Here is a 25185-nt window from a genome sequence, read left to right as displayed (position 1 = left end):
TGAATAAGCACACATTATACAAGCAATGTGCTATGCACTGTATGTATTTAACTTACAGTGTTTCAGTAATTGAAGGTCTTTCTTCTATCACAGTCGTTATGCAATTCCACATTCACATACATGTACAAGTACCTCAGCCAACAAACCTCAAGCATTTTATACTCATCAATCGTGCTTGTTGCATGCACAACAGTGACACCATTTCCATCTATTGTACATGTTGCTGAATGTGTTGCATGCGTGTGGTCAATGGTTTAGTGTACATGAATGTGATTTGTTCACAACTAACACATTTGAATCATCATGTTCATTGCATGTCAAAAGTGTATACTACAATATTTGTCATGATCACAAAAATAATTCATGTGGAGTAACTAGATGTGAATCATGTAGTATAAAGTACAAATGTCATGCATACACGCACATTATGTAACCACAAGGCAATAATGTCTATGTGCTGAACAGCTGTAGTACTACTATGATTATTAGTCAGGAGTCTAATTTCCTCATCTTAAGGTTGTAAAATGGAAGCTTTGGAGTACACAGTGTGCATAAATCCCCATGCATTGTGTACATTAATCTAAGAGATCCAAATACAGAATCACAAAATTAATGTGTTAGTCAACGCATGGTGTCCACATAATGATCATTGAAAATGCTCTCAAATCAATCACTTATGCTGGCTATCAATTTGACGTGCACCCATACATGAAATGACCATTTTTAATGCATATATTTGTGGAAGGTCATGTCTCTTCTAGAATGGTGACTTCTGCATGACATTGTCAGTAAGTGCCATTGAATCGTTGATGGTGCATGACTATATATTTGATTCTTTTCTCTAAGTATTGTATTCATCCAACCTGAACATGTAATAATTCTCAACCAACAATCATTGGATACGTATAGGCATCATGGATGGATCTATGCATTCTCAGAACCTTCCAGGAAAAATTTGAAAATAGCCATATATAGCTATCATGAGATAGAATCTGGAAGTTATTTCTAACCAGATTGAAAGATTGCCAAAAGGTGGATGCAATTTTAGGTAAATTCTGGAGAAACGAACTGTATATAGTAGATAGATCTGGGTTTTTAATTGGAAGCAGTTTTAATTGAAAAGAACTATGTATCATGTCATTGGGTTTTAAAGATAGTGGACTGTCAAAGAGAATAAAAGTGTTGCTACAGTACACTGCATGCATTGTATGACTACATTAGATTGTAAAAAATATATATATGTATATATGTATATATATATATATATATATATGTATATATATATATGTGTATATATATATATATATATGTATATATAGTGTATCACAGGATTGGATCTTGAGGTCACTTTAGTTACATGACATACACACATATATAACTTAACTTTATAGCTACTGTTGTGTGGTGCACGCAGTTGTATTTTAATCTGACTTTTATGACTATAGTGCCATCACCATTTACAACTAGCTTAAAGCACTTAAAACTAACTATAACTTTTTAGCCACTACTAACCCCTGTTAAGCTCCTAGTTATAGCATATAATGCTGCATATGACTTTGAAGTTGAATTTCAAGTGGTCTGGGGGAACATCCTCCAGAAGCTGTATAATTCGTAGCTTGAATTGATACTAAAAATACAACTGGAGCCATTGAATCTATGTTGCAATGTCCTCCAAAGATGTTTCAATCAGTATCAGAGATGGGCAATTCTTCCTTTAGAGATGTCATACTTGGAATTGATATTTAAAGGAATATGGTGTACTCCCATTACTTATGTTGATAAAAGAAAAATACTTAGCACTAGTGGTCACATTATTTCATTTGTGCTAGAGCTAGGGAGATGTATCTGGTATATAAGTAGTAGCCCTGGTGCATGCATGTAGCCTTATTTTATTGATGTTTTAGTTTTAAGAGGAAGCATTCAACTCAACCATCATAACTGCAACTGAAAATATCCACTTTATATTTAACCAGAATGGTTTTTTGACCTTGTAGTGTGTATTCAAAAGCTAAAGCTGCTTTTACTGTTATTAAACGATTTTGCTCACGTGGTTGCGTACGGGCAAACATAGAAAGGTAGATAGGTACACACACACACACACACACACACACACACACACACACACACACACACACACACACACACACACACACACACACACACACACACACACACACACACACACACACACACACACACACACACACACACACACACACACACACACACACACACACACACACACACACACACACACACTTTTACGAAAACAGTGGGCACGTGCCTGGTTTAAAAAGTATCGATAGGCATTCAAAAATTTGAGTGATTGCCTGTGACTATACTGTAACCTTGGCACGGCAAACACTAGCTAAGTATGGTGAATGTTGTTTGGTCCACCAGATAAAAACAAAATTTTAGTATGGCTAGATGTCAGCCGCTTTGTCCAGGGAAAGAAAGCAATAAAGGCAAAGGGAAGTTGAAAGCAGATATCATAAAAGACAAACCATAATGATGTTAAAGAAGTTGAAGGTTGAGTTGAAATGTTGTATGCAGATGGAGTGAAAGAAAGGCTATCAATGTCCATGCAGTTTCAATTTCACCACAGGAAAGTGGAAGGTGTAGTTTTACAATGACATTGAGACAACTGAAGTGAGTTTTCCTGATAAAGATGTCAGGTTGATACAGTAGCGGTTAATGGGATTTGTTCAAGGTTGAACTATGTAGTTGTAAAACTTGTAATAATGTCGTGATTTCCACCTAGGTTAGGTCTACCGTATTGAATTACTCATAATTGATATAAAATTAAGTTCACACAATATTAGCTATTATGTATTCAAAAGCTGCCTTTTTTGCAAAACAATTTTGATAATTAATAACAAGAGTTTATAATAGCACATTATATGGTAATAATGGATCAAATTGTTAATAATAATAATAATTGCTTGCTGCAGGTGAACTTGTACTTGTTGCCATGGATACTGCTCATCGTAAGGCAACAATGAGACTGTATTTGTGAAATTGTTTGTATAGGATATACTAAGCCACATACTGTGTTATCTTTAATAGGTAGTGACAGGTTTGAAATCAGTGTCTGGTCTTAGTAAGAGACCTGGATGGGAAGAAATGAACACCTCAGCCATCTGTCAGAATATGTGATCTTGTTACCATGATTATACCCAATACATACCTAGCTTGTAATTGTTTCCATAGAAATTATGTCAGTTAGTGGTATCATTCTTGTGTTGTGGAATGTGTGGGGTTTGACGTAAAAATAGCCCATTAGCTATGTATGTGTTGGGTTTTATGCAATTCGTTTAGTGTAAATTAAGTACATAGAGCAAAGAATGGCATAAATGTTTCCCTTTAGAGTAATACGCCATTGTGTACAGTACCATATTAGCTACACAAGTGTAATATTATATGCCTGTGTCTTCACAATCAACATAGATCATAATCCAGCCTGGTTCAGTAGTTTATGATGCTGCATATAAAAAGGTATGAAATTTCAGTTTAAGCAAGTGACAGGGTGTCTAGCACAGTATCAGTGCACAGGTCAAAAAGAAGAAGATAGTCAGTTTTAGCTTACACATTGGTCTTATTTCCTTACAGTTTATAGAGTAGTTTTTGGATGTTCTATTAGAGCAGTTGACTGTAGTTTAATTTTTAGCACTTTCAATTCATACCTTACTCCTAAATTATAATATCAACCCTTTCTTGTAATAAAAGAGATTAGCCATTACCACATTTTCAATGCGTAAGATACAATTGCACCTGTGTACAGTAAATTTTAGTTGCTTCCTAGCTAGCTAATATATAGATATTAATAATTTTTTGAAGGGTGTGTGTGCTTCAGCACCCAATGCAACTCTTAAATCTCCCTTGGGCATAAATATGGCATGAGAGTGGAGAAATCTTAGCATTATTTTGTGAGTCACTTTGTGTAACTGAAAACTGATCCTGCTGTGTCTTGCATAAGCATGTACAGCTGCTGTATTCACATTAAGCATAAAGACTCTGTGGAGTACGAGCCCCTTGTTCTATAATTACCATTATTAAGAACTTTATATCCTGCTGTAATTTAGTTGTAAATGTTATATGTACCATGTAAAGCATTGACATTGTAATGATTTGCTTAATGATTAATGGTACAAATTTTAAATGAGTTAGAATTGTTATTAGCTATAGCTTATAATGTTGGTAGGTTGGATTATCAAAATAATGTTGGTACCTATACCAACCCTGAAGAGTTTTTGCAAGCCTCTCAAAGGATAAAGCCAGATAATGTGATGGAGTTTAATTCTCTAAATGGTAGAGTGAGCATGCATGTGCTATATACTTGAAATGATAATAGGTACATTGTTCTACTAAATCTACAGCATGCAGTTTTCAAAGAGGCATGGACTTGTGGTGTGACAGTTGATTTTGCTGTTTATCCCTTCCTGTGTATAAGGATTTATACTAGGCAGTAAAGAAGAGTAGAGAATAGTGTCACACATACACACACACACAGAACCTACACACACATTATATACAGTGGCGGATACAGGGGGGTTGTAATGGTTTCAGCTGAAATCCCCTCTGAAAATAATGTGCACCTGAAATTTATTGATGAATTGTTGTGTGGGTGATAAAATCACCACAAGTTATACATAGTGTATTATAGAAGGACTTTCTACTGGCGAAACTTCATACTTTTGTCTTTGAAATCACAATTATGGCATTCAATAAAGGTTGTGACCTTTTTTTTGGTCTTCAACTTACAGCTAGGCTGAAGTTGAGTGGAATCTGAAACCCCCTCTAAATCCGTCACTGTTATAATTATAGCTGACCAGCACCAGAAACCAATTACTTTTATGTATGCGTACATTTTTTCAGCCTGCATGCATGGCAGCATGTGATTTTATTTTAACAGTGAGAATTGTATATGAAATTTGCCTTAATTGTGATGCAATCTACCCAGTACATTTTGATTGCTTTCTGCCTATAACTATACAGCTAGCTAGATTTTATAGCCTGGCATATGCATGCTAAACAATTGCACCATATACCTACCCTGTACCCATCTAACACTGTACTTACAAAATAAGCAGCAGAACATGCTGAATAAATCATACCCTATAGCTGTCTACTTTAACTTTAATATTATGTTCCATTTAATTATTTTATGCTAAGGACTAAATATGGTGTGTGACCATGTCAATCATACACTGAATGTATCATAATGTAATAGCTAGCTGTGGCTTCAACATATTGATCTAAATCAACTTGTAGACAATAATACTTTAGTCTGGTCACCTGGGCAGGTCCAGGATTTTAAAAATAAAGTGGTGGCCATGCAACCTGTCAGGACAATGTAATGAGTTGTTTTGGCCAATTGCAGTTTATCACTATGGTGACAGGTCATTGCAAAACATAATGATTACAGTAAAATCTGGTTTATTAGAGACCATGGGCCAATGCTTCATAATAAACAAGCAACTATAAAAGATAAGCAAGACTTTATAGGTAACAGTGGATCTGGGAATTAGCAACAATCTGTATAATATAGAATGGCAGGGGCGGATCCAGGGGGGGCTTTGGGGGCTGAAGCCTCCCCCCCTCATATTTAGGATCAATATGCTGAGTATTATAATGAAATTTTGTCTTAGCATAATTATATGATCACTAATAATACAAATACTCATAAAACCACCTTATAAACATCTTTCCAAGGTATTATCAGTGGATTTATGCTAACGTTTATGCAACAAGGACCCGGATCAGCATTGGAGGTGTACAAGATCGAGATACTCTAATAGAGCAGTCAGCTAACTACTCTAATAGAACATTCACTGGAAACATGTGATTTTGGTTCTGTTATGGAATTTTTCCAAATCTGCCTGCACCTATACATACAATGAAGTGCATTGGTCTGTTTAAAGGGCTTCATTCATCTACTTGTGTAGTTAATATGTATGGCAATATTTAATTCAGGTACACAATTTCCATTGAAAATGCTCTCAGATTCATTCTTGTATTGTTCAAATTTCGAAATTTTCCACATTTTCAACATTCTTATTCTAACATGCACCTATTCAGTGTTGTGCAATTGTGAGAGGGGTGCATCATGTACTTGGTTGTCTGTACCTACCCAAATTTTTCCATTAGCAAAATGCTTCAGAGAACCATACCTATAACCTAAAGGCAGTATATAAAATATCCACAGGTATGAATTTTATGTGGAAATGTCTCCAAATTGCAGTATTTTAGCATCTATTTTTCAAAAATTTCCTGGGCGGGGGCATGCCCCCAGACCCCCTAGTTCCAGCATGCTTTGCATGCTGGGAAGTGTGCTTTGCACACGTTTACCCAAGAGATTAGTACCTTGAGTTAGCCCCCCCCCCCATTATAAATCCTAGATCCGCCCCTGAACGGTCACTTTTAAAGGCAATTCAATAAGTGAGAAACTGTTAATGTTAACATGTTTCAAAAATCTACAGTGATCATTACTATCCTATAGCCACAATGTATGCTTGTAATTATGTCATGTTCTGTACAGATTTGATTATGATTGTTATGCATGGAAACCTTAAGATCTCTTGTTAAAGCAGGATAGGTAAAGGTAATCAAGGCGTGACTGATCAATTAAGAATGTTAGATGTGCATGACTGATGATACATAATGGTGTATCCCAACAGCTGTATAGCTACCATTGTACACATATTGTATCTGATTAGATTACAATAGTCTGTAGTACTTAGTATAGAGTGGATAGAGCTATTGGCCACTGGTAATATTATAATTAGTACCTGAGTCAGAGAGGGAGACAGTTATCCACTCTCTTTATCATTAACAAGCATCCATGGAGGTGGGTGGTATGCATATCAATGTTGTCTTCAAAGTAGACTTGCATAATACACAGCATAAAAACAGTATCTTTTCATTAAAATGATGTACAAATTATGATACATAATTAGTTTTGTAAGTATTAGGCCATCAGTGGTAATTGCATGCTGATGGACCTTCACCATAATTTGCTTTATTTTCGTGCAAAAAATTTTTGTGATAAAAATGTTCGTTGTACAAAATTATATGTAACACTTTCACACCTCAGATCAAAGGAATTCTTTATGCTACAAATGTGATGTGGCACACTTAGCAGTGCAACATCTAGATGTCGCACTGCAAAGTGTGTTGACAACTCATTACTGCATTCCACAAACTGTACAGCTTTAATGCTTCTTACTATTGAATACTGTAGTAAAATGTATATGAAACCTATATGAGCAACATCCACTTTACATTGTGGGCTTCAGTGATCTCCTGTGGCCTACAATTGAGCCCTCCTGTGGCTCTCAATTGAGACCAACCGAATCCCACAATCAAAACTATCTCATGGTGATAAGGTCTCTTATACATTTTGAAAACCTTACATACTAAGTACTAGTGTTATAGTAAGAGCTAATGTGAAGCTTTGATATAGTAACCATAATGATATATTCAACCACCACAGAGGATCCTGGACAATGCCAGACCACATTAAAGGCACCCTCAACCACATCAAAGACATTTAACTTAAACGTGAATTTAGCAGCGTAAAAGTAACTTGAAAGGGTTAAAACTACTTTAAAAAGCTACTTTGAAGCATAGTAGTTGCAACACTGTAAGGAGCGCATTGCCTGATATGTACGCACGATGCTGCGCGCCCGAGCGCACCCCCCACAGCGTTACAACCATTACGCATAGCATACGAGGAGCTCATGCATGCTGCAATGCATAGTGTGCCTGGCACCCACAGGCCCCTGAGCACACCGAATCCTCATAATCTCATTACATTAGTGCATTGAATCAGTGAGGATGTTGGATTATATAGCTAATGATATCAAATGTGTTAGGACTGATTATGTGTCATATCACAAACCAGATAGTTCTGATTACATTAGTAATAATAGCCTAGTGATTTGAACTTATATTATAATTATTATCAAGAGTAAATAATGGAAGAGAGAGTATCCAACTGCCAATATACTGCATCAAAAATGAGCACCTCAAGTAGAGAAGCCATTTTAGTAACAGTTGTGCTCATGTTGTAGCACAACTTACTGTATGATCTAGCAGGTTCAGTTAGCTTGCCTTATAGATAATAACAAGAGTAAATAATAGAAGAAAGAGTATCCAACTGCCATATACTGCATCAAAAATAGCCACTTTCTTCCATTATTTACTCTTGTTATTATCTATAAGGCAAGCTAACTGAACCTGTTAGATCATACAGTAAGTTGTGCTACAACATGAGCACAACTGTTACTAAAATGGCTTCTCTACTAGATAATAACAAGAGTAAATAATGGAAGAAAGAGTATCCAACTGCCATATACTGCATCAAAAATGGCCACTTTCTTCCATTATTTACTCGTATCCAACTGCCATATACTGCATCAAAAATGGCCACTTTCTTCCATTATTTACTCTTGTTATTATCTATAAGGCAAGCTAACTGAACCTGTTAGATCATACAGTAAGTTGTGCTACAACATGAGCACAACTGTTACTAAAATGTGTTCTGCATCAAGAGGTAAGCATTTTGTACATTATGATATCATTAAATGCCCTATTTGACACCTCTGCTTGGCTTCCCACAATGAGATGTAAGGTTTTATTACCTGTCAGAAAGCCATTTAGTTAACCAGACTACTATATATAAATAACTCACTGTTTTTTACAGCTCCTGTACTAGCTAGATAGCTGTCTGTGGATTAGTGGTCAGCTTGGAAAACAGGTTTGTACACCTTATGTAATCATGTGATACAATAATAATACTGTACAGAAAATATACTAACTGTGTACAGTGTACGTAGCTACTACATAAAATTATTATGTTAATGCATGTGTCCGTAGGTTATAGTTATCAGTGCTGCTCCATGTATACAGTTGGTGTTGATATAATTCAAAGGTTTAAGCAGAATTACTATTTGCTTTTTTCTCTCAAACAATAACCACACAAAACATATAGTAATGACCTGCAGTCTAATGTATCTAGATACTGACTAGTGATTTGTAATTACTATATCAAGACACACGGTAGTGTGTCGTGCGGCCCAAGAAGCCGGCGCGTAACACCCGTGAGTACATTGACAGGAAGAAAGAAAACGCAATTTTCGCACCTCCGTAGCTTTATGCTTCCTTGATGAAACAAGACGACTTTTGCTGTGGACATGCCCTCCAACTGCAGCACTCCACATTCCAAATTTGAGCGAAATCACGTCGCGCGTTCCCGAGATATGCGACTTCAAAAATTGGCTCAGTTTCTTCGTTTTTTTTTCTTCTTATTTTTCTTTTTCTTGTCGCACACTTACAAAAACTGCTATAAAACGCGAACGCCACATCCGATTGCCTTGAAATTTGGCACACAGAAGGGGGGTATAAAGGCGCATCTCGGTACCAACTTTGGCTGAAATACGATAAACAGGCAAAGAGTTATGAGCGATTATGCACGAAAAATAACACCAATATGTTGTCACGCCTACAGGGTAAACCGCGTATGGGAAGAAGCTGAAAATCGGTGGGTGAATAGGTTAACTATTGAACCTCAACCCTTTTGTAGTTTGAAAGAAATCGAGCTAAAAAACAGGAAGATACAACGAATAAACCAACAATGTGTAACAATTACGCAATCGAGATTAGCTAATAAAAAAAACGACTGCTTGCCACGCCTACCAGATAAACCGCTTGGGGGAATGCTTTGAAAATCGTTGTACAGATGGAGTAATCATCTTAGAAAGGCTCATCAATGGTGTAGAAGAATCAGACTTAAAGCCACGGAGTTATAATAACACGAAATCCAACTTGGTGCAGCAAGTGCGAGATCGAGATACTCTAATAGAGCAGTCATCCTAATAGAGCAGTCATCCTAATAGAGCAGTCACCCTGAAGAGAATTCAAAAGATCAGCTAGAAACAAGAAACCTGTATAGAGATCAGTTACACACAAGTCACCCTGTAGAGAGATCAGCTAGAAGAAGTTATCTTGTAGGGAGTTCATGTAACTATGGAAAGAGATAGTTCAGCTAGAAGAAATCACCTTGTAGAGTTCAGCTACAAAGAAACCACCATGTAGAGAGTTCAGCTACAAACAAATCGCCCTGTGGAGAGATCAATAGAAGAAGTTACCTTGCAGAGAGTTCAGCTACAAAGAAACCATCATGTAGAGAGTTCAGCTACAAACAAATCTCCCTGTAGAGAGATTAGCTAGAAGAAGTTACCTTGTAGAGAGTTCAGCTACAAAGAAACCATCATGTAGAGACTTCAGCTACAAACAAATCTCCCTGTAGAGAGATTAGCTAGAAGAAGTTACCTTGTAGAGAGTTCAGCTACAAAGAAACCATCATGTAGAGACTTCAGCTACAAACAAATCTCCCTGTAGAGAGATTAGCTAGAAGAAATTACCTTGTAGAGAGTTCAGCTACAAGGAAACCACCATGTAGAGAGCTCAGCTACAAACTAGTGACCTTGTAGAGACATCAGCTAGAAGAAGTTACCTTGTAGAGAGTTCAGCTACAAAGAAACCATTCTTTAAAGAGCTCAGCTGCAAACAAACCACCAGTACAGAATTCAGCTACAAACAAATCACCCTGTAGAGAGATCAGCTAGAAGAAGTTACCTTGTAGATTGTTCAGCTACAAACAATTCACCCTGTAGAGAGAGCATCTAGAAGAAGTCACCTTGTAGAGTATTCAGCTACAAAGAAACCACCATGGAGATTTCTATAATCAATATATGTATTATATATATAATTTGTACATTTACTGATAAAATATTTAAAGTATATCTACTTCATCTTTTCTTCTTCCTGTGGTAAAGAAAAAAACATAGGTTAAAAAAGTCCCAAAGCCGGCCATAGGGTATACAAATACAAAAAGAAATGAAATCTAATCCAAAACAGCCAAGCTGTAAAAAAAGTGTGCGGCCCTCAAAAAGGCTATGGTGAAAAAAGATGTGAAATCCAAAGTGGCGGCCAAGAAATGGCTGTGATGGTAGGTTAATGGTAAACATTTTAATAACGACAATTCAGGTGAATTTTGTGCCAATTGACCAAGCGGCACCAAAATTCACCTGAATTGTCGTTGTTAAAATTTTTACCATTAACCTACCATCACAGCCATTTCTTGGCCGCCACCTTGGATTTCACATCTTTTTTCACCATAGCCTTTTTGAGGGCCGCACACTTTTTTACAGCTTGGCTGTTTTGGATTAGATAGCTATATCTATAAGATTGTGTATATGCACTCTGTTTGCATCTAATTACTGCAATCATAATATATGATTTTATATTAAGGGAATGTCTGCCCATCTGCTACCACTGATTGTTATTGGAGCATGGCTAATGCCACAGTGTACAGTTGGACAAATACCAACAACATGTGCCGATGATGACAGTCTGGAAAACTTACGATGTTGCCCAACAACAATTGATGGTGTGTGTGGAGAGAATGCTAATCATGGACAATGTGTTCCATTAAACATTGAGGGATACAGCACAAATACCACCAATGTCCGAGATAACTGGCCCCACTTTTATACACAAGTAAGCCAAGGATTGGCATGAAAGATGTAACATTGTAGATAAAGTAATAACCACCTAGTAAAGGAGCTTGCCTAATATCTAGTAAAGTTAATCCTAGTTTTTTTCTGCAATTGTACTAAAAAGCAGCCAACCAGATAACAAAATCACCAAAGCCATTTCAGTCCAACACTGAAAAATGATAATTATGAACAAGTAGTCAAAGAGGTTAGCTAAACAGCATTATCAGCCTTTACAAAGTGCTACTGGAAAATGTGATCACCACTAGAATAATATGGTTGCACAGAACTGCACGCATTACAAATCACTATGGCTGTGGCTGTTTTGTAATATTATAGGCAATCACATTGCATTTTGTAATATTATGCTGGTAAGTTGTAACAGTCAAGGTAGTTGCACTTGTACATTGTTCTTTGTATGCATTCCCAAAGTGCACTAGCTCTAATGTATGTGATTGCATACCAGAATAACTACTCTTTGTGTGTGTAGTGCATGTGTGTGTGTAGTGTGTGTAGTATGTGTGTATGCATGGGCAGCATCAAGAGGTCAAGAGGAGCACATGTGAGTGTGTGTTATATGGAAAATTTTAGTGCATATGTGTGTACTGCTTAGAGTTTCAATGTTCCTTTTCACGCTACAGGTATGCCAATGTAATGGTAACTATGCAGGTTATGACTGTGGTAGATGTAAATTTGGCTATTATGGAGAAGATTGTAGCCAATCACAAGTCCTCCCTCGACGACCAATTGCCTCTTACACTGATGAGGAATGGGAGGAATTTATTGAAATTATCCAGTTGCTACATTCTCATGATTCTGGTTATACTGTAATTTTAGAGGAAACTTTTCCTGGTGACTCCAGTGTGTTAAGATCAAATATCACTCTTTACAAGTTATATGTATGGCTACACCATTATGCTGCCAAAGACACTGATGAAGCAGGTAAGATGTAACAGAACAAAGTTATCCATAATGCTATATATAAGTAACACTGTAGTTTGAAACATGGCTCCTTACTATCTTACTAGCTGTAACCCTAACTAGTTCTATATAATAACACGTGACAGCCATACAAGTGTAATTCCTATCTATATAGCTATGTATATGGTTTGTATGGTACCCTTAGCACTTTTGTCTGAAACACAATTAACTACAGCTTTGACACATACATCAATACTAAACAGAATCTGTATAGATGCATGCAGTATTTACTTTGTTTGTGAAGTGGTTGTTATTGGTATTAGTAGTACAAAGCCACCTGTTATTCAACACTTTGAACTATTGATTATCATCATGTAATAAAGGTTTTCCTTTAGGGTTTCAGTTTATACCTATAATCACAGCTGAAAGAGTGGTTACTATAGCAATGCTTGCAGTTGGTTGATATATGATGCGGAATTTACTTTCTAGTAACTACAGTATGTATATATAGCCATCAGGTTATTTTTAAATGAGCCAATGGCTTGTTAGGTACTTCCAGAAAATTGTGCTAGAAAACTACACTATACTTAACTCTGAGTGACATATATTTCCAGATGTTAATTCTCGTATTGACTATGCTCACTTTGGACCATCATTCAACACATGGCATAGATATTTCAACTTGTGGTTTGAGTGGGAAATGCAGTACATGTTGAAGAGTATAGGACATGCTGATTATCACACTTTCAGATTACCATACTGGGACTGGAGAATTGAAATTCAGAATAGTACTGGAATAAGAACAGAAGATCTTTTCACAGAAAATAGGTTTGGGGCAACCCATAATGTTAGTGGATTTCCTCATGTGGTTGGAGACATAGTTGGACCAGATGGCTGGGATACTTTGTGCTCACAGACAAATTTTCAACTTTGTGATCCAAACATCAGCACTGGTCCATTACAACGATGCCCTTTTACAGGAACCAATCCATGCCACAGCAGCAACCCAGACTGGCCTACAATAAAACAAGTCAATGATGCAATAGCCATTGATACTTATGACTCATCTCCTTATAATCTTTTATCAAGACCTGGCTATAGGCAGTTCATAGATTACTATGTTGATGATGATCTGGAAGGTTGTCGTAAAGATAGGATGTGCCAGTGTCTACCATATGGTGGTGCTGATTGTGATTTATCTGCTGTGCCTGCTAACGTCTCAGTTGCCGCTTATATTGGACAACTGCACACTGATGTATGTTAATGCATATGTAGCTATAGTTCAGTTAAAATTCACTTAGTGCGGCCACTTCTAGTAGGTCCCAAACACAGTTACTACATAATTTATGTCCTTATAATAAGGTCATTTTATTAGTGAGGCTGCATTTTTGGCTCCAGAGGTGGCCCTATTAATGAGGTGTTTCTGCATTATGCATGTACAATGGTATATGTTTACAGTAATGGCTATGTATATACGTAAAGATATATGGTTATTCTGTTAGAGTCTATTGACACATTCTGACACTGCATGCACAGTGTTAGCGTTTGTGTTATATAGCTGGCTTTATCAGTATGTAATATCAAAAATAAAAGATGCATATATATATATATAGTACTTATTTAGCTGATTGTTTAGTTTTGCAAGCTTAGGCTTACCTACTTTATATGTATATATGTGACCGGATTTGTGAAAAGGTACCTTTTTCACACATTTTATGTGCAGCAAACAAAATGCTGTAAAACTTGACTCCTTATATTGATTAACTTGCTCTTGGTTTCAAAATGCAGCCAGATACTTTAGCTGCACGCAAGGAAAATTTCAGGCAATTATATAGAATGATATAAACATTATGAAGCTTTGAAGTACACAATATGGATCAAATTTTGTGTGTGAAAAAGGTACCTTTTTGCAAATCCGATCATGTATATATAATCATCATTATATAGGCTCACATCATCTTAGGACTTGGAGATTTCAGTGCGAACACTCCTCCAGACAAAGCTGGTCCGATGTCCGATCCAGTGGCGTCTCCTAATGATCCAGCCTTCATTATTCACCACACAATGATTGACTGTATGTTTGATGAGTGGTTGAAGCATCATCCTGGTGAAGAGTATCCCGATGTGCCACTGACTTTCAGCACAAAAGGACATCAGGCCCGTAGTTATATGATCCCATTTTACCCCCTCTACACTAATGCTGATATGTTCAAGTTGGCTAAAAACTTTGGATATTACTGTAATCTACCTAACGTAACCACTAATACTGCTAATTCTGGAGCTAACCGAAATGCACAATTCACATTGTTCTGTTTGTTTACCTGGTTAAGTGCGATCTTCATAACCTTAGGAGTGTTGTACATGTACTGAAGAAGATCACTGACTTTTAACTAAACTATAAATGTATAGCATCACGCATATCTGTATATATTATGCTTATTATTTCAGCCATACTTTACTACAGTGTGTAATAAAATGCATTGGTGCCACACCTTAAATTAAGCTTGTCTACAATGTAACTTTGGACTTGTTTAGATGAATGATCAGCTGCAGTTAAGCAAGACTGTGTCAATGTTTTATATATGACAATAATATTTAGATGTTGTTCAGCTGAAATAAAGACATACTTCAGCAAGTTTCGTCTGATATTTGTTGACCAAACATATTTTTCTCAGTTGTGGAGTGTAGATGACAGAGACGTATATTTTGACTACAAATTTTGGAGTAAAAGGACTGGGTGTGTGCACTGCAAGCAATTGTTAATAAATTAAATTATGCAGCATTCTCCTTCAGTTCCTTGTACACACATAGTGCAGCAACATTGTTACCTTTATCATGGCTTTTAAATATACAGTGGTCCACTAGTGTGCACCAAGAGATTGCTTCTGATAAGTTGCTATGAATTTCAGAAATGTTTTATATATTTCTACTGACTGCTATATGCCTTCACACAAGCATCACTGCGCATGCTAATAATGAGTTTTGAAGTTTTTACTGTTATCTATCACTTCAGCCAGATATGTGCTTAGTGTGACACACAGTTGCATAGAAATCAAAATGTGAACTGGTCTGACAACACGAGTTTTATAGTTTTTTCCAGACTGATATCCAAATTTGATAACCATAACTTTCCATGCCTTCAAATTAAGTCTGTAGCTACTTGAAACTTTGCCATGTTATTGTGCCTACGTATACCTAGACTACCCCTACTTAGAGTAACTCACCAAATATTGGACGGGCTTCAAAATCGGATGCGATTACTTGAGCTACAACAGGAATTTTTGACCAACTTAGATAGTTCAAGCAGGGGATGTTGTGGCCTCCCATTTTTCTTTCTAAGTTAGTAGCCAATAAAACCCTAAATCTTCTATTCTATGTGTATCAAAAGCAGACTTATTTCAGGAACTATGCATCACTACCAACAGTCTATGTAACTATATCTATTGTTCAACTTTGTTCCAGGAGAGTATAGCTTCCTTTTCCCTTGGGAGTTCTTCAAAAAACAGGTTTTGATTGTGGGTTACATCTCCGGCAGTTACAAAAGTTTTAATTGTGGGTTTTGTTTTATTCAGACAATTAGCAGTGTTTTCCACTATGGCTATAAGAGGTGATCAATGTGGTTTTATATATTATATATTGTTGGTTGGTTTAATTGGTTAGAGTTATCAGCTTCAATATAATATGTCACGTAGCTCTGATCAACTAGGCCATTTAGCAAACTGTAGTCTTTGGTGGTAATTACAGTCTCATAAAGCAGCTATAGCATATTCACCCACTTTTGTATCTATGAATGTAAAATCTGATATGACCCCATGCTGTGGGTTATGGTGCTGGCTTTTGTAGCCAGTCTTCACTAACCCGGCAGATCTAGAAATAAGTTGACTATCACAACAGTAAATTCAGAAAGCCCGTAAATGCAAAATATAGTTGCACTTTGCTAAGGATTGCCAGTGGACTAGCTAATAGCTACTAGTACCCTTCACTGCATTCTGTTATTCAGTACACTTTATTAGTGTTACAGCTAACAAGTGTCACTAGGCTAAGGAGCATGCATACTAAGAATTGTGACGTTCAACACTACTACTACAGAGCTATGCTATACATGTTTCTGCCTCAAGCTGATTAGAGCATGGCTAAGAGAAGTTGATGCATTATGGTATATAGCTAAATGCTTGGTAGCTACAAATGAAAAGATTATCATGCATGTATGATATACTCAATGCATATTGCAATCAGTCTTGATTTAGTAACATTCAATGATATAAACTGTAATTCCACTGAAAAACTGCTAAAAACATTCCCAGATTCACCTTTAGAGGACCTAATTTTCAAAACTTTCTTAGGGGGAGGGGGGGCATGTCCCAGATCCCCCTAGGTTGCACACTAACGTAGTCATTATTCCAAATAGCTAATTTGACCATGGATACTACATGAATCTTACCACTATATATTATTATAGGGCCTTGTGAGAAGGCTTGGTATCTTCTAATGTCTGGCTAGTTACTTATGTCCCTGTCCAGCTTAGCCCCCCATTTCAATAAAATCCTAGATCTGCCCCTGTCAAGGTTGTGGGGACTTTGCACATCAAGTATCAGTTTTCTCGGCTTCTTTGTCTGGTGGCAGTAGCCCTGCAAAGTCATTGCCAATTAATACGTATATTAAATTACATGGAGGCACTAATTACCCCCACAAAGCTGCTAGCTACAATGTCTGAAATTAATGGCCATAAAGTTCAGTATAATAATTGAATAACTTAGTACACTAAACTGTCCATCATTGCAAGTCCAGCAAATTTTGGGTTATAGCTAGCTAGACACCATCATCGACCTTGCTGCATTGTCTCAGGCGACCAATGATCAATTTTGATAGCTGCACAAATTATCCATTACTCAAATAGCTAGCCTTCCTCAGTAGTTTTTCAGTAAATTCTATATTTTAGGATTATGTGATAACTCACTACAAATTAATATTCTACTAGTCATAAGTATAACTACTAGCTTTCTCACTATCACTGTGGCTTTCCAGGTTGTTATGGTAATAAACTGTGTTGCTTGCTAGCAGGGATAGTGGAGCAGACCAAAGGGGCAACTATTACAATAAAATTTACACATGTAGGCATACAATAGATGCTATTTTTTGGAGATCTTGGGAGGGATACACAGTGGAAAATACAGCACTCAAGTGCTTGTGGTCTTGAGTCAAGTATACGTACATAGCACTAGGCGAATTTGGCTTATAATTAACCACACCCTAGTGAACATATTTTCTGTATAGCATTTGCTGTGGTGCTTTAACTTACACAGTATGTATTTCCTGTATATTGCATCTGTCCAGTTATCCACATAACTGTGCCTGTATCTGCTTTATTGGTACACTTTGGACATGCACTTTTATCCTGTGAAAATATGCCATTTACTTTTATGCATATAAGCAACACTGATATGAAAAGTATTACCGGTAAACGATTAAATGCATGTGTTAAACTTTAAATCACTAAAACCAAGAGTTTGCAATATTGCTGTATAAACTCTTGCTACAACCAGCCAAAGTATTCCTAGGATACTTACTAATGGTGTAGTGGCTGAGAACTTTAATATAGTAGCTAGTTTCAGTACTAAAAAAGAATGCTCTGAAGAAGACAGCTCAGAATTATCTATCTGTCTTATATATATATATATATTATACATATAAAGCTGAAAAGCTGTCCGTCCGTCCGTCACGCTGATTACTCGCTTGGGACTGTCCATATCAACACATCATGTGTCCAACACGAAGCGCTCATCATCCGCCTACTTCAAGTTAGTTACTGCAAGTTTACGCGTGCTTCCATTCGTTCTCTACAGCGCGTAAAAGGTCAAGGTGTAGAGAAAACTTGAGCAACGTTCAAGTCGGTGGTAGGACTGAACGCCTGACTATAGCATGTAAGAGGTCGTGGGTTCAAATCCACGTGTCAGCATTTTTTTTTTCTTTTTGCTTGGTACCTTTTTGTGCCCACCTTTTAAAAACACGACTTTTAGCTCATCGTATCTTGGCATACAAAGCACGTATCGACGCGGGACTTTAGCGAAATTAAACACCAATCATTTGGCAACTTAAGTATTGTTGTAGCAAATCAATACGTGCTTTTGTTCGCTCTTTATAGGGCGATGAAGGCACTGGTGTAGGGAAGGATCACTAAAAAGTTGAGCTACTGACATTCCTGTCAAAACCACTGATAAACAACTGTGGCGATTTGTGCACCTCCAAGTTATTATAACCAGCCAGGGTTCAATCCCCGCCTAGGTCATAACTTCTTTTTTTTTTTTCACTTTTGGGACCATTTTGATGCACCTTTTTGTTCTATCTGTTCCATGCTCAGTTTTTTAGCACTGGCACTTAACTGCCTCACATCATAGGGACTCTTACAGCCGGCACTTTTGGGATAGGGCAGGCAAATTGCTAACATATTTGTCCATCTGTATGTTGGTCCAGTGTGTATTAGAGTAGGTAAAACTTCTTTCACCAGTATCCAGAATATCTACATCTTTGTTTTAAGCACATAGGTGTCACTGACATGCAAAACTGTTTGTTCAGACTTACCTCATTACTGCTGTAGTAAATAGGCAGCTTGCATGATTGGACAAATACTACTGTGATTCTGAAAAATGATAATACCGGAACCATGCAGATCCATAGTTTACACCGAGGAACTGCATCTGACCAGGCACAACTGTTTCACTATGCCCAAGTTCATTTCTCTTTCTGACAGTCGGCAAGGTAAACATCATAGTGTAGAAAATGAAATTGTACCATGTGTACACAACGTGTATGTAATGTAAGGTATACTGTATACAATTGCCTTAGCTCACATACAGTTTAACTAATTAGCCTTGCATGCTCATTATTTCACAATAAAATTAATTATTATGTACTGCATAAGGATCATGTACTTTAAAGCGCTATCGACATGCATGCTACACAGCAAATATAGGACACTAATATTTATGCTTGGTTCCCAATGTATTAATTATTGTTGCATTAGTTGTCATGTAAAGCAGCAAAGGTTTCGTTTGTTTTATACAGCATGTTGAAGTCACTGGTAGGGAAGATGCATTGAATAATTAAACTACATTCCTGTCAAAACCAAACCACAAACAATAAATATAGTGTTTTGCATCATTAATGACATAAGGAAACCTCATGCTCTTTAAAAAATGTGATATCACCATGTCCCCACATAGCTACATTAGCAGTGCTGGTGTTTAATGCTTAGTCCCTCTTCCTGGCATTAAATGGTTAATGTGGAGATGGTCCTGCATGTAGGGCAGGTACCAATGCTAGTATTATATAATTCGTAAATCACTGACTTTGCTAGTGTGTACAAATATAACTAGTGATGTGCAATATATCAATTATATCAATTATTGTGATATATTAATTTTTATATCGTAATTGCGATAAAAATTTATATCGTTATGATTATCATGATATAATTATGCATGATGGTGTAGTAATTTCATCAGAAAATGATGTTCAAGACAGTATTAATTTCTGTATAACAGACTTACTTGCAGAGGAAAGTGCATGTTAGGGACTATTTTACATGGTTTATACTCAAATACTAGCAATTTATTACCGTGACTTCATGCAATTTGTATATCGTGATAATTTATCATATCATGATAAAAGAAGAGAGCAATAACCGTGATAGGCAATATACAAAATTTGCCATATCGCACAACACTAAATATAACACTCTGGGGATGTCTCAACTATAACACAGCATTCAGCTATCCATGCTGCGTTAATCTCTCAATGTACCCTCCTTGTGCTGTAACTTTTGTGCACATGCACTGTGGTGTTTTATGTATTAATGTGACCTGCTGAGCAAAAGCCTCACTATGTAGTTTGTGTTTATAACTTCTATGTCGACTAGGGTAAAAACAATGGACTGTTAAACTTCAAGTTCAGTATTATTGTTGAACACCTAACTGTTGTTGTTATTGTTGTTGTAGTGGTAGAAAGCAGGAACAGTAAAACAATTGATTTTTATATACAACAACCAAACACATGTGGACTGGCAGAAAGATATTCTTACTCTCTATAAACAGGAAAATTCAATGGCATAATCTTGTTTTGGATAAAATATATTTGTAGCAAGTAGTTTTTCTGTACCCAATGCATTTTACTAAAAAGAATGCAAACATGCCAACTGGTAGGGTATTTGCTCAGTGAATTAATATACATCTAGTTGCTGCAGCTATATAACATACATACTTTTTCATTTTTTTAATCAGGGAGGATGTCTGCCCAACTACTACCACTGATTGTTATTGGCTATTACCACAGTGTGCAGTTGGCCAAATTCCAACTGTATGTACTGATGATGATAGTCTGGAAGGCTTACAATGTTACCAAACAGCAATTGATGGTTTGTGGAGAGAATGCCAATCATGGACAATAAGCTTCATTAAACATTGAGGGGTATACAGTACAAATACTGTTAATGTATGAGATAACAGGCCTCACTTCTATACACATGTAAGTTGTGGATAAGTATACAGATATATAGAAGTACTCTAAGAGTGATGCTGTGAGAGTGATGTGATCACTACTAGTATGTGGCCACACAGAACGGGATGAATGTGCATTACAAAACAGGCTCTGAAAATTAGGGTGATCATTTTGTGATCAGTATAGGAAATCACATGTATTTTCCACAATCCTGGAACATTCATTTACATGTATGCCACTGACAGTCAATGCAAGTAAATCAACTTGTGCTCCTAGTACAAGTACGTGTTCTCAAAATGCACTATAGTCTGTGTGTGTGTGTGTGTGTGTAGTGTGTGTGTGCGTGTGTAGTGTGCGTGTGTGTGTGCGTGTGTGTGTGGTGTGTGTGTGTGTGTTTGTGTGATTTTCACATACGTGATATGTATATACTAGTTTTAGTGTTGCGTTCACGCTTCAGGTATGTCAATGTAACGGTAACTACTCTGGCTATCAGGCTATGACTGCATGCAGTAGATGTAAATTTGGCCATTATGGAGAAGATTGCAGCCAATCACAAGTCCTTCATCGATGATCAATTGCCTCTTACACTGATGAGAGATGGGAGGAATTCATTGAAATTATCCACTTGCTATGATCACATGATTCTGGTTATACTGTAATTTTGGAGGAAACATTTCCTGGTAACTCCAGCCTAATTAAGAACAAATGTTACTCTCTACAATTGTATGTATGGTTATATCATTATGCTTTTAAGACACAGATGAACCAGGTAAGATACAATAGCGTTTATCCTTATAAGCTGCATGCGTGTATGCACTGTAGTTTGAAATACCTGTATGTAAAACTCCTATCCTACAACCTCGAGTTTTACTATTGTTATTATTATTTTTACTGCTTTACAGTGACCAGCACTAAAGGTCTGACAGCAACTTATGCTGCAGCCTTAGGATTACCTAACCTAGTTACAAGGACTCAGACTTAGACTTAAACAATGACTTAAAACAAATAAGATGTAACAGAAAAGGGGCCAAACGATAATGAAAAATCCCTCCAACCCCAATAATGTTTAAGTTTAACCCAGCTGTTTACATAATGTTTCAGGACTATAATTTCCACCTGACTGTTGCTAAGCTAGCTGCAGTCATATTCAGTATGATAGTACTGTAGCAGTAGCAGGGGTCATAAAGATTTGCACTTTCCTGCCAAATATCACTCAAACGCCAGCCTTACGTTTCCTTCATAACAGCTTGGCGGTATTGGTTAAGCATAAACATGCCCAAAAGTACCATCAGGATGATCTTAAATCATGTAGTTTTGTGGTTTTTATAAAACTGTTGTCTACTCACTAGCTAACTAACTGATGCAGCAAAGTGCTCAACTATGGTTAATGCTACAAGTTCGATTTCTTCATGCTTAGGTCCAAGATGTGCCTACACTGCAGCGGCTACAATACATGCATCATGGGATAGGAAACATCATGGGGATTTCATGAAAATTTTCATGTATGTTGTATCTGGTAGTGAAATGAGGTTATATGGTTTTCTAGTAACTTTAGTAACTACATATTATGTATAGATCAAATTCATTTGGCCACTTTGTTAGACACTTCAGAAATCTATTAGCATTGTGTTGAATAACTATATTTGGCTCTATAATCTTTCCAGATGTTAATTCTCATATTGACTGTGCTCACTTTGGACCATCATTCAACACATGGCATAGATGTTTCAACTTGGTTTGAATGGGAAATGCAGTACATGCTAAAGAGAATCGGACATACCAATTATCACACTTTCAGATTACCATACTGGGACTGGAGAATTGAAATTCAGAATAGTACTGGAATATGTGCAGAAGATATTTTCACAGAAAATAGGTTTGGGGCAACCCATAATGTTAGTGGATTTTCTCATGTGGTTGGAGATATAGTTGGACCGGATGGTTGGGATACATTGTGTTCTCATACGATTTTTCAGCTGTGTGATCCAGATATTAGTTCTGGTCCATTACGGCGATGCCCTTTTACTGAACTTCCGGTAATATTAATCCATGACACAGCAGCAACCCAGACTGGCCTACAATAAAAGAGATCAATGATGCAATAGCTATTGATACTTATGACTCATCACCTCCTTATAATTTCTTATCAAGAACTGGTTATTGACAGTTCATTGATTACTATGTTCATGATGATCTGGAAGAATGTCGTAATGAAAGAATGTGCTTCTGTGTACCAGATAGTCCTGATTGTGATTTAACAAATGTACCTGCTAATGCCTCAGTTGCTGCTTATAGTGCACAACTGCACACTGATGTATGTTAATGTGTTTGTCCACATGGTATATACCTGTACAGCTATAGATTATTATCTGTATGTTTGTACTGTTAAATCCATTGACTTGTTGTGGCATGGTTAGCTGCATGGTTTTACCATCATACTCTCTGTAGGACCAGTATTCAATATGTGTGTCATATATGTAGATGTCTGAATTAGCAAAGTAGTTGGCTATGTCAGACTGTTAATTGTTGCATTTGTATAGGGTCATGTCATCTTGGGATTTGGAGATTTCAGTAAAAACATTCCTCTGGAAAGAATTGGTCCAATGGGAATCTCCTAATGATTCAGCCTTCATTATTCATCACACAATGACTGACTGTGTATTTGATGAGTGGTTGAAGTGTCATCTTGATGAAGAGTATCCCAATGTACTACTGACTTTCAGCACAAAAGGACATCAGGACCACAGTTACATGATCCCTTTCTTTCCACTCTACACTAATGCTGATATGTTTAAGCCGGCTGCTAACAACTTTGGGTATTACTGTGATCTACCTAACATAACCACCGATACAGGTAATGGAGCTCACCCAAATATACAGCTCACATTGTTTACCTGGTTGAATGTGATCTTCATAACCTTAGCACTGAGTGTTATACTGAAGGATCATGCACACTGTAGAATATTATTTGGCTTATAACAGTGCTCATTTAGCTAGATATCATTGTGACATCATTAATGTGATTTGGTAGATAAAATTGCATACAGTTCTGCACACATATTATGCCAGTAGATAGCTACCTTTTTTGTTGTACAAATTATATGTGCACAGTTATACAGTTTTTGGTGTTAGTTTGTTAGATGCTTAGTGACATAACTTGGCATGCAAGTTAGGGAGACACTTATCGACTTGCCGCTAACCATAAATCAGATATTAAGACACCAAAACGTCAGTATTATTTTTGAAATATGGGCCTTTATTCTGACACCTACTATATGGTCCTATGGAGTGATGTACCAGCTCCAATGTCTATTACAATAAACAACACAAGTTTTTAGGCAACACAAATAAGTCACACTTTGCAAATAGTTTGGCTAAGTAGCATGGTCACTAGACTATCTCAGTAGCAAGGCTAGTTCAGGGCCTCTCCCTAGCCTACTTGGAGTGCCATCATGCCATGATCATGGGCTCTGCTTTGATATTCACTGCTTGAAGTTTCTTAGTTTAGGGAGTGGTATATCCCCAGTATATGGAACAGTTAATTGTTTGTTATTTTAGTAATTTTTCAGTAAACCCGCATTCACTGATGTTTCACTGAGAGTTTAAAGCTTACTAAAACAATTATGTTCCATATACTTAAAGTTACTGACATTTTACTATCAGTATAACTGGGTACAACTACAGTAAAGCAGCTTAACAAATTAGTAAACTAAGCAGTGATTCTGCTCCATGGACAGTTACTCTAAAAGTTTGTGGACAGCTCTGGTAAGACTGGTGGTAGAATAACATTATACAAGGGCGGTGGAACAGGCCAAAAAGCGAGGGATCAGGACAGCTGTAAGCTGAAGACCAAAGAAAAAAGGTAATCACCTGCTGACAATAGCTGCCCTCCACCAACTATATCTCCTTATTTGTAACTACACATCTGTAGCTAAGTAGCTTGACACACAGCTTCTCTGAATACTGTGAACTGCTCTATTATCTTGACTATTCTATTAGAGTATCTCAATCTTTTCTTGCAAACATTGTCCCATAAAAATGAAGGGAGTGGGGGGGGGGGGAGGTGGCTCCCACTGGCCCCTCCATCTCTACTGCCTATGACATTATAACCAGACTGTGCTATATGGTCATCATTATTTACAGCACAACCAGCTGACCAATGGCAATGACTGCAGTCCAACATCTTGTTAGCTACAGATCTAGAGATGTTTAA

At 36.9% G+C, this 25185-nt stretch overlaps 1 protein-coding gene across 2 annotated transcripts; it reads left to right on the top strand.

Annotated features, from left to right (window-relative positions):
• Positions 1 to 8644: 8644 nt before the first annotated feature.
• Positions 8645 to 14932, top strand: LOC136240787 (tyrosinase-like). 2 transcript variants are annotated; one of them, XM_066031832.1, is made up of 5 exons: positions 8645 to 8758; positions 11314 to 11562; positions 12200 to 12500; positions 13094 to 13734; positions 14427 to 14932. In XM_066031832.1, exons 2-5 carry the CDS (start codon positions 11317 to 11319, stop codon positions 14847 to 14849), a joined length of 1611 nt encoding a protein of 536 aa, XP_065887904.1. In that variant the 5' UTR covers positions 8645 to 8758; positions 11314 to 11316; the 3' UTR covers positions 14850 to 14932. The 2 variants fall into 2 exon arrangements, with proteins under 2 accessions (XP_065887904.1, XP_065887905.1); XM_066031833.1 differs by lacking the exon at positions 8645 to 8758 and adding an exon at positions 9456 to 9541.
• Positions 14933 to 25185: the final 10253 nt, after the last annotated feature.

Source organism: Dysidea avara, chromosome 12 (genome assembly GCF_963678975.1).
Source record: "Dysidea avara chromosome 12, odDysAvar1.4, whole genome shotgun sequence".
In the NCBI taxonomy this organism is placed as follows: Eukaryota; Metazoa; Porifera; class Demospongiae; order Dictyoceratida; family Dysideidae; genus Dysidea; species Dysidea avara.
This window is presented reverse-complemented; position numbering and strand designations above follow the sequence as displayed.